The sequence below is a fragment of the Ascaphus truei genome, chromosome 11, assembly GCF_040206685.1.
Source record: "Ascaphus truei isolate aAscTru1 chromosome 11, aAscTru1.hap1, whole genome shotgun sequence".
NCBI lineage: Eukaryota > Metazoa > Chordata > Amphibia > Anura > Ascaphidae > Ascaphus > Ascaphus truei.
This window is the reverse complement of record NC_134493.1, coordinates 45763310-45773691: the sequence shown is the minus strand read 5'-3', so window position 1 is coordinate 45773691 and position 10382 is coordinate 45763310. Positions and strand designations below refer to the sequence as shown.

At 44.8% G+C, this 10382-nt stretch overlaps 1 protein-coding gene across 2 annotated transcripts in view; it reads right to left on the bottom strand.

Moving 5' to 3' along the window:
* Positions 1–230: 230 nt before the first annotated feature.
* The window catches only part of LOC142463371 (uromodulin-like), a 29912-nt gene continuing 19760 nt past the window's right edge, over positions 231–10382 (bottom strand). For both annotated transcript variants that reach the window (XM_075566026.1, XM_075566027.1), the window contains 6 exons: positions 9427–9590; positions 6453–6698; positions 5562–5724; positions 3637–3718; positions 1991–2023; positions 231–633 (listed from right to left, as the gene is read on the bottom strand). In XM_075566026.1, coding sequence (XP_075422141.1) covers positions 554–633; positions 1991–2023; positions 3637–3718; positions 5562–5724; positions 6453–6698; positions 9427–9590 — 768 coding nt within the window. In that variant the 3' untranslated portion in view covers positions 231–553. The remainder of the gene's footprint in view (positions 634–1990; positions 2024–3636; positions 3719–5561; positions 5725–6452; positions 6699–9426; positions 9591–10382) is intronic.

Below are 10382 nucleotides of genomic sequence, written 5' to 3'. Positions count from 1 at the left end.
CCAACCCTGTCGTCCGCCCCCCCAAAATTACATCCCGGGCAACGCCGGGTCTCTCAGCTAGTAATATATAAAGAAGTGCTGTCTACTGCGTCTAGTCCATACACTCACCCACATTCCAGTCCCCGGAGGACATTGCAGAAGAAGAAAAAATTTCACAAGAAGAAAAGGAGAGGTTAACCTGTTTTGGGTGTGCATAAAATGTTATATATTTAATGAAACAAAGTATTGAGTAACCAGTTAATAAATGTATTTTATTGATTGAAGTTGAGTATACAGGTTACAGAGCAACAATTTAATCGAGCATGCTTGTTTTGTAAGGATCAGTCAAAGTTGGTGAATGATTTGGAATGCAGCAAAACATAAGTGTTACTGTAGTAAATAAAACGTCAATAGTAATATATTTAACTAAGCATGCAGAATAATCAGAGCCAGTCAATTAACTCAATATGTTTTATATGTATCCTCCATTTACACTTCATAGATTGAAGGAGTTTACAACTCATACTCCTGCGTTATGAATAATTATGACTTAATGTGCACGATTGTAGCATGCTTAATTAACAATGATAAAAAACAAATGTCTTGCCAGGAATAAAATAGTAGGCGTCAGTAGAGCCATTGAAGTACGTGTTCCTAAACAAAAGAGAAGAAAAGTTGATCAAAAGACCATTTCGCCACATGCACCCACTTGTTTAGCATGAACAGGAATCAGGGGGTCTCCAGAGCAAAACCGTGTTAATTTCAGCTCCTGCTTCGTGACATAGATGCCTCTGAAGGGGCTGCTGGTATCTCATGGAGGTTTAAAGCCCTCTCATCGCCGGGGCCTGTTTTACAAATGTAGCACCCTCAGACGCTCACCATTTTGCCGTCGCCCCCCTCCAGCATTGCAAATGATGCTGTGACGTCACGTGGTGACGCGTTGTCTTGGCAATGTGATACCGTGGCATTCCATTGTCATGGCAACGCATAGGCATATGACGTTGCAACATCAAATGATGCCTCGAAGCTGGAGGAGGAGGGTGGCAACGTAGCACGAACCTTACGAAATCTTCAAAAGGTGGAACATCGAAGCTGTGGGGCGCTGAGATGCCCCCCTCCCATTAGGAACTACAGGCCTGCTCATCATGCTGGCCAATAAGAAGTCGTAATGCATGACGTTGTGGCTTCCTATTGGACTGAGGGACGCGGTAGATTTAAACCTCAACCTACCAGTGTGGCATATTCTCCGGTAAGTATATCAGGGAGCAGGGAAATCTGAAATCCAGCTCCAGGGACCCCTGCTTTTTATACATGTAGTAAAAAAAGAGGGGGTGGCAAATAAAAAATAAATAGGGGATGTGCCTGTTTTTTGCCCTTATTTGGTTTTGGTCCAATTCATTATCTGAATTTATTGATGAAGATATCCAGTTTCGCCACAGAGTGGCAGCAGTTAGTTCCAACACAAACAGCATGTGATGCAGAAAGGGAGAGATGCAATTGAGAGACTAGAGTGAGCATCAAAGCCAAAAGTGAGACCCATAACAAGTTCTAACAACCAGGCAAATGAGAAAAGTTACAGTAACATGCAGTGACTGGGGAGGGAGAGGAACTCTGAAAGAACTGGTGTGAACAATACCCTCAAAACCTATGAAAGTGTGCAGTTGATATCTGGAAAGTGCTGTAGTATAAAACAATAGGTACGAATTACCATACAAATGTTTTAATCAAATAACCATGTAATCTACTGCCCCCCTCTGTCACCTATTGCCCCCTTCTGTCACCCACTGCTCCCCCATCACTGCCCCCCTCTGTCACCCACTGCCCCCTCTGTCACCCACTGCTCCCCCATCACTGTCCTCTGTCACCCACTGACCCCTTATCACCTACTGCCCCCCTGTCACCCACTGCCCCCCTGTCACCCACTGCCCCCCTGTCACCCACTGCCAATGGGGGCATTGGTTGGACCACTTATAATTCCGTCTCATTGTTTGTAATATCGCTGACCACTTACCATCACTGCTTGGTACCGTGGGGGTGATTTGGTCTGTAATGTAACAAAAAAATGGATTACACGTCACATTAACCAGCTGTCTGCCAAGAACTAGGGATGTGCTAAACTTTCGCATGAAGTCGCAAACTCCTTGTCCTCAGCGCACGTTCTCAGCCTCACAGGAGAACAGGGAAAGAGAAGGAAGCGATGGGATAAAAGCATGGAGCACATAACGACTGAGGAAGGAATCCCACTTTGAGGCCAGTAACTGTGTCGTGTACTGTATGTACAGTAGACAATAATTCACTCTCTACCCCTAATCTATCTGTAACCCTCCAAACATAACACTTAGATTGTAAGCTCTTTGGGGCAGGATCTACTTTATCCTTATGTTGCCATTTACCTTTAGCACTTATCCTTATTGTTTGTATTGTATTTACCTCCTATTGTAATGTTGTACAGCGCTGCGTACATGGTTGGCGCTATATCAATAAGATTATACATTACACATGCCTATTAAACCCATAAACCATATATCATATTGTGTCCAAGTGTAATGTCCCCTGCCTGGGTATTGTAGTTTAAAATTGGGTTAGCCAAGTTATCCAGCGTATGAAGTATGACAAGGACGCAAGGCGAGGAAGTGTTTTCTAACTGCATTTCTTCTGTTTACATTGTTGCTGTTAATGACAAACAAAAATACAAATAGTGATGTGCAGATAATTAGCGAGCTAAAAGTGTTAATTATGTGATTGTAAATTTGCTGCTATAGTAATGTGCTGTATTAGAAGTCAGGATATCACCAAAGCCAGGTTTTGCCCAATGGCATTGAATGTTTTTTTCCCAATGATACAACTATTGTATTTTAACACTAGTCCAGGGGTGGCCAATTCCAGTCCTCATTGTTCACCAACAGGTGAGGTTTTCAGGATATCCCTGCTTCAGCACAGGTAGCTCAATCAGTGGTTCGGTCATCATGTCTGAGCCCCTGATTGAGCCATCTGTGCTGAAGCAGGGATATCCTGTAAACCTGACCTATTGGTGGCTCTTGAGGACTGGAGTTGGCCACCCTTGCACTAGTCTATAAGCATTAACTCTAAGGCTTGGTCCCCGCGGGCTGTTGGCGCTGCGGAGACAAGAGCCGCCCCTCAATGGGGCCGGGCCCGCTTAGGCGCTGACCCATGCTGAGGCGTGCTGACGCTTGTCAGTGAGCCCCTGCAGCCGCAATGAGAGCAGCTTTAGCAGGGGCTCGCGCACCCTTCCGCAGGCGTGCGGAGGCGTAGCTCTTACATTTTTTTTAGTTTAAGCGCTCATTGGAGCGCAGGGCCGGTCTCGTGAGCTGTTCGCCCAATGAGGGCAAACCAGCTCTGTGACGTCACTGGCCTGGCCCCCGACACACTCCCGGACGGTGCGCGAACTAAGGCGAGGGAAAGCACCCGCTTTCCCTCAGCCTCCGCGCGCCTCCACACGGCTGGAGTCACCATGGACTCAGCCTAAAAGAGAAGTTTTCATTCTCAAAGCAAGCTGGCACAGTCTCACTGGTCTCTCTACATAAGCCTCTGAATATGCTTTCTTATACTTTAACATCACTGATGCCAATAATTTACCAAAATATGGCAACTTACTGGTACCTGGGCAACTCACTCTCTGCCAGAAACACTTATTACCTTGTCGGACTATGGGTCCCACAGACACAGCCATGTTGCGATTCCCGGTATCAGCAATGCGAGACGCCCTCCCAGTGCAAGACTAGAAAAGGCAACATGTACAGAATATAGTTAATGAGTTGGATGATGAGGCACAAGCGCAACAACAGCTTATTTAGGAACGGAGCTCTTTTATATTTTCATTGCACACGAAGAAAGCTAGAATTACAATACGCAAATTGCATGCAATCATTATTAGGCCGCGCTTATAGTCCCGGCTACGGCGACGCAACCGCGTGACGTCATCCGTCGCCGTTGTCATAGCGATTTCTGCCTATAGTGTAGGAGACAAGAGGCAGCGACCACGGAGTTTGGCGGGGGTGTGGCAGCGGCGAGGCGGGGATGTGGCCATGAGCGGTTCGCCCTCATTGGCTGAACCACTCACGTTATTTATTATTTATTTATAAAATATTTTACCAGGAAGTAATACATTGAGAGTTACCTCTCGTTTTCAAGTATGTCCTGGGCACAGAGTTAAGACAAATAATACATGTTTACAAATACAGTTACATAATGAGCAGAGTATACATTATATACAAGACATTGCATGCACAGTTAAAGATCATTTATATTATGGGCGTATGAAACAGTTACAGACCAGATAAAAATGTGTGACAGCCTTAGATTTGAAAGAACTTAGACTGGTGGTGGATGTAAGAGTCTCTGGTAGGTTGTTCCAGAGAACACGTGCCCTCTGAAGTCACGCGGCAGTCGCTGAAAAAATCAATTTCAATTGACTTCAGTGATTTTTGTCATGCCGTCGCGGTCGTGCCTACTATTGGCGCACGTGACGGATTAAATCACCTTGTTTTGATGCCTCGCGCCATTGCCATTGCCGTAGCCGGGACTATAAGCGCAGCCTTAGGATCTAATAGTTGTTTCCACAGCTACTTCTCGGGTAACTAAGGTATATTATTCTTATCATTTATTTGTAAAGCGCGGTACAATGTGGGTACAGAGTTTTGTATATTACATAAACAGAATTACATACAAATAAGGACAAACATGAACAAACAGATACAGAAGGTAATAAGGTTCCTGCTCCTCGTGGGAGCTTACACTATAGGGGGAACAAGGGGCAATGTTGGGACAAACGGCTAAAGTGGCTGCTCAATGTGGGATGGCGTGTGTCTAAGAGTAGAGTATGGTCCAGTCGCACAACTGATCCCATTAAGGTTTGGGGGTGAGGATGTTAGGGGATGTTAGCTTGGTGTTTGGTCCAGCCGTGCAGCTTGTCTCAATAGGGTTGGAGTGGGGTTGGATGTTAGGGGTATGCCAGGCTTCCTTGAAAAGGTGAGTTTTCAGGGAGTGTTTAAATGTCTGAATGACTGGGGGTGAGTCTGATGGTGCATGGTAGGGAATTCCAGAGAGAGGGGGCAGCACGGAGAAGTCTTGTAGGCGGGGGTGAGAGGAGGTGAAAAGGCGGATGTTGTGGGCAGAATGTAGGGGGCGTTTAGTGATATCTTTGGGGATGAGATCTGATATTTAAGGGGGGCAGCGTCGTCGATAGCTCTGTAAGTCCGAACTAGGTTTTTAAATTTCATTCTAGAGGATATGGGAAGCCAGTGAAGGGATTTGTGTAGTGCAGCAGCAGAAGTGGAACGGTGATGGAGGTAGATGAGTCTAGCAGCAGCCTTGTGGATGTTTTGAAGTTGGGACTGACGGATGAGGTGAATGCCAAGCAGGATAATGTAGCAGTAGTGCTTTTTAATTGTGCATTGGCATGATGTAAACACATATACACTGTAAACAGGACACTACCCATAAACTTTGACCGTTACACATAGAAATTAAAGAGCAATTGTTTCGAGATCTATGCTTTCCATGTCATTCAAAGAAATGTGACAAGAATGAGGATCACCAGGTAACAGCGGTCACATACTTACAGGTGCGCATGTTTCCGTTGCGATTTCACAAACATGAAGCTCACAATGCAAGTAGACAAGATTATAATCCTTAACATATTCGAACAGCTGGACAGAAAATCGCCCTCTGTTTGAGACGCCATTTTCAGCCATGTTAATGCTCGAGTCCTGTTTGCTGGGGCACCTGTAAAAACAATATAACCTCTCTGAGAACAAGACACTAGATTTGAGCATTACTGTGAGTTTTCACTTTAAATAGAATACATTGCGCATAAAAAACGATCGAAGTCAGCAGAAAACTGGAAAAGATCTGTAAGGGAAACTCACTGGGGATCTAAATGTAATCGAAAATGTATTAATTAATTACTAATTAATTACTGTCTGTTTGTTCGCTATGCATTTGGACACCTCTTAAGATATCGTAACCACATTTTGCTGATGGTTTCTGAGATCAAGGAGTAGGTTTTTGTCTATGTTTGGATACAATTCACAAATGACATCACTGATAACATCACAAAGGACATCACCAATGACATCACATTTGACATCACATTTGACATGATTTCATCACACAACGCTCAACACTCTGAAAATCCAATTTGCAATACTAGCAAAAATACAGGAGCAGCCAAAGTTCTTCAAAAGTGCGAGATCAGTGTTTGGGACGAGAGTGCAATGTCCCACAAACACGCAGCATTAAAGTCTCTCGATCAAACACAGAGGCAATTAAACTATTATGGGTGGAGTTGTTGTGGTTTTAGCAGAGGGATTTCGCTTTAAGACACTAAAAAATGTAATTATCCATTTATAAATCTCAGTATTTTTTTGGTCTCTTAGAACCCCGAGCAGCACCGAGCACTTATACCTAGTTATTTATCAAATGTGTGCTTATCTACCAAAGCCATTCTGTACCTGTCTCTGATGATATAATATTTTCTAGAGTCAGAAGCATTGCTTGAAGGCGTAGCATAGCAGTTTTTCGCCAACAAAGTGAACTGAGAGGTATCCCCTCCATCAAGAGTGACTCCAATGTGCAATGTGGTTTTGGCTGACAATAGAACTACCGATCCCTCATATGGTGTAAAGTAGCTCTCATCTTGGTAGAGAGCCATACGTGCCACAAACAGTCCTGTGCCTTCCATGCTGATATTTACTGAGCTGTAACAACAATCAAACTGTGTCACATATCATTTACAAAACAATTTGAGAATATTCTAAATAAAATACTTAATCATGTCACAGAATTCTAATACTCTAGTGAAAACGAGCCGAGATGTAAAATGTTATACGAAGTATGAGCCATTAAAGGAAGTTACTGCCGGCAGGGTACTGTATACACATCAGATACTAATGTGTGATAGGTACAGTATTGCTGCATATTTAACTTACTGCATTACAAAAGGTTTTCTTGAAGAGGCAAGATAATTCAGACTCCCGTCCATTTCTCATCCAAGTTTCTTATTTTTAGCATCGCACAAATTATAATACGTAAACTGGTGATATTAGGATTCTGCAAGAAAATTGACTTCAGCAGCAGTTTCTGTGCGATAGTCTCACTGTTTTAATCAATAACCCCCACCTATTTCTAGTGTGGATTAATGTAGCAACAATTTAGAGAGGGGAGAGAGTGGGAGGTGTGGGAAGGGAATGAGTGACATGGGGGGTGAGTGACTTTAGGGGGAGTGGAAGGCTTAACATGGTGGTAGAGACAATGCAAGACAATGCATTACACAAGGGGGAAATAGTAACTTTGGGGAGGAGGGAAGAGTGACCTGGGGACCGTGTACGATGGGGGGCAGTGGGTGACATGGGGGGAAGAGTGACTTGGGGTGGTGACTTGTAAGTAGTAGGTGACAAAGGGTGGGAAGGGTGACATGGGGGGTAGAATGTGAGGGTGGAGTGGGTGACAGTGTGGGGGGGTTGAGTAACATAAGGGGAGCTTGAGTAAAATTGGAGGGTAATAGACATAGGGGAGAGTGTCCCTACCTCTTCTGGTGTAGCCATTGGGTCTGAAGGCACTTATGGCAAATCAGAGCCGCTCCCTGTCTCCTGTTCGCCCCACCACCGCTGATGATTGGATCTGGTGTCAGAGGAGGTGGGTCCAGCAGGAGACAGAGGGAGTTGGCTAATAGCTGCAGTTAACCATTACATCTGTACCAAAGGAGGCAGGGAAGAATTCCTTCTACACCCTCGGACTACCAATCATCGCTGATCCCCCCCAAAGCAACAGTGGGAAGACATATTAGATGGTCAGGCGTGGGAGGAGGAGACCTCAACCAAATCTAAGACCAAGCAAGGTTTTGGCTAGGCTAAGATTTGGACCCACAGATCCATAGCGTGATCTGGAATGTTCCAAACTGCGGAAGCCCGCAATTCTTGAACTCAGGAGATCTGAAGTTGGCCACCCCTGGTGTAGATTAATGTTTTAAACATGGTGTAAGAAAGTAAGTTGCAGGTATAAGGAATAGAGCTATGGAAACTAAATGAAACACACTATTCAGGTGAAAATGTTAGTTCCCTGCTTTAGCAGGACTTTAGCATGTCCATACTCAAACTCCTAACATGTGCACTTTGAACAGACTGGAACACACTAGAATTTCTTAAATGACACATGGAAATTGCTAGAGATGTGCAAATTATTCGCCTGCACTCGCCCTGAATATGGCGTTTACTCGCACGCGTAAATATTCACAGTTTACGAGTCATTTAAATAAACTTTGTAGACTCTGGAGGGAGCTGATAGATATGAGCTAAGTCAGGGATGCGCAATCTCTTTCCCCTGAGCCCCCCCCGCCAGGTGTCACCCCCTCCTTGTGCCCCCCCCCCTTACCTTGGCTCCGGCGTTCTGATGTCACGACGTCACATTGCCATGGTGACGCATCACCAGAACCCATCTTAGCCAAGGTAAGAGAGGGTTACAGAGGCCTTCGACGCTTCCACGGCATTTCATTTAAATGCCTTCGGGAAGAGCGCAGGGCCTCTGTAACCCCCGTGGCGCCCCGCATAGAATCTCGCACCCCTCCATTTTGCGCACCCCTGAACTCTATAAGTAACGCGTCGTTAAATCCGTGTGTTATCTGCCCCTCCTTACATCACAGTCCTAATTTCTCGCTATACACCTGCCCAACTCTTGCGTTCTGCTCATGGATGTCTTCTATCAGCCCCTTTTGTGCGTAAAGCCCCCTCCCACCTTAAACTTTTCTCATTGACCACCCCCACCTCTGGAATGTCCTTCCCCTCAATATCCGACTTGCACCATCTCTATCCACCTTTAAGATTCATCTTAAAACACACATCCTTAAAGCGGCATACTGTATGGGGAGCTCCGTGGCTGATACTATAAACCTCATACTGTACATCAACCTTGGCCCCCTGCAGACGCACTTACCAGAACGCCCTCCTACTTCTCTGTACGTTCTTCCTACTTACTAATTAGATTGTAAGCTCTTCGAGCATGGAATCCTTTCCCTAAATGTTACTTTTATATCTGAAGCACTTGTTCCCATTATGTGGTATTTATATTATTTGTTATTTACATGATTATCACGTTTATTACTGCTGTGATGCGCTATATACATGAATGGCGCTATATAAAGATATACATGCATAACGGCGCTCTGGGGTCAGACATTGTTACAGGGAACACCTCTTTTGCATACTATTAGCACTAACGTCCGTTATAGCAACACAAGAGCTCGAAAACAGCACTTCACACTGCGTTAGTGAGCTTTGAAGAGCCCCTTTAGCATTAGCACTTGATGCATTAATTTAAGTTAACGCCTCGTTAAGTCAATAATGGAGTTATATGAAAATGGGCCCTGGTGTTAGTGACCAATACGGGCTGTTAGTATTCAGTGAATAAAGGCGGAAGAGAGGTTTTAAGTACCTGGCGATAGGCATCACAGCTGTATCAAGGCTGATTTGCATATCCAGTGGGTACACACAGGAATACTGTATACTGACATAATCTTCCAGTCCTCCCCCAATCGCTAAAGGACTTTCCAGCGACAGATATATGGTGTTTCTGTAGATGACATGTGTTTCATTTTTCTATAGGATAAAAGAAACACTTCAATGCAAAATACTTCACATGAACTAGTTAGCTTTGCAATACAAATACTTATACGTTTGCAAAGATGATGAGATGCTACATAGGACGGATTAGATTTCCTCTAGCTACTCCACTATATAAATTCTCTCTCTCTCTCTCTCTCTCTCTCTCTCTCTCTCTCTCTCTCTCTCTCATTCACAGATATCTCGCCACATGTTGTATTGGTGGAGTGGTTTGGGAGGTACTTTTATCAGTCAGGGCCTTATTCAGAAAGCCTCGATAAGGCCCTTATCGAGCACTTATCGACCAAAATGGCTACTCGTATACAGATAGCCTCGATAAGTGCTCGATAACGGCCTGTATCGACGCAAAATTTTATCTCCATCTGAAATTCGCTGACTGAGCAGCGATCAGCCCATTATCGACCATTTTCGGATGGTTGATAAAGTCGCGCGATTCAGAGACCCGCGAGTCGGGTGTCGTGGCCTATCGCAGCCCATCGCAGCCCTAAAAAATGATTTTCTCCCCAAATCCAATTCACCACAAAATTGTTGGTCAATTGGTGGGGAGATGGGTCGATGAGCTGCGATATGTCGGGACTTAGAAGAAATCAGGCCCCTTTCCTGCCTCGGATTGATGCCGGGGGTCTCCGGAGCTGATAGCCATTAATAGCAGCTCTGGACCCCCCGGCATGCATCCGAGGCAGGAAACATGCATGTACAGCAACTTCATTACCTTAGCGGCTAACCGCTAAGGCAATGAAGGGGTTAAACACCCGTGCCAAGCTTACT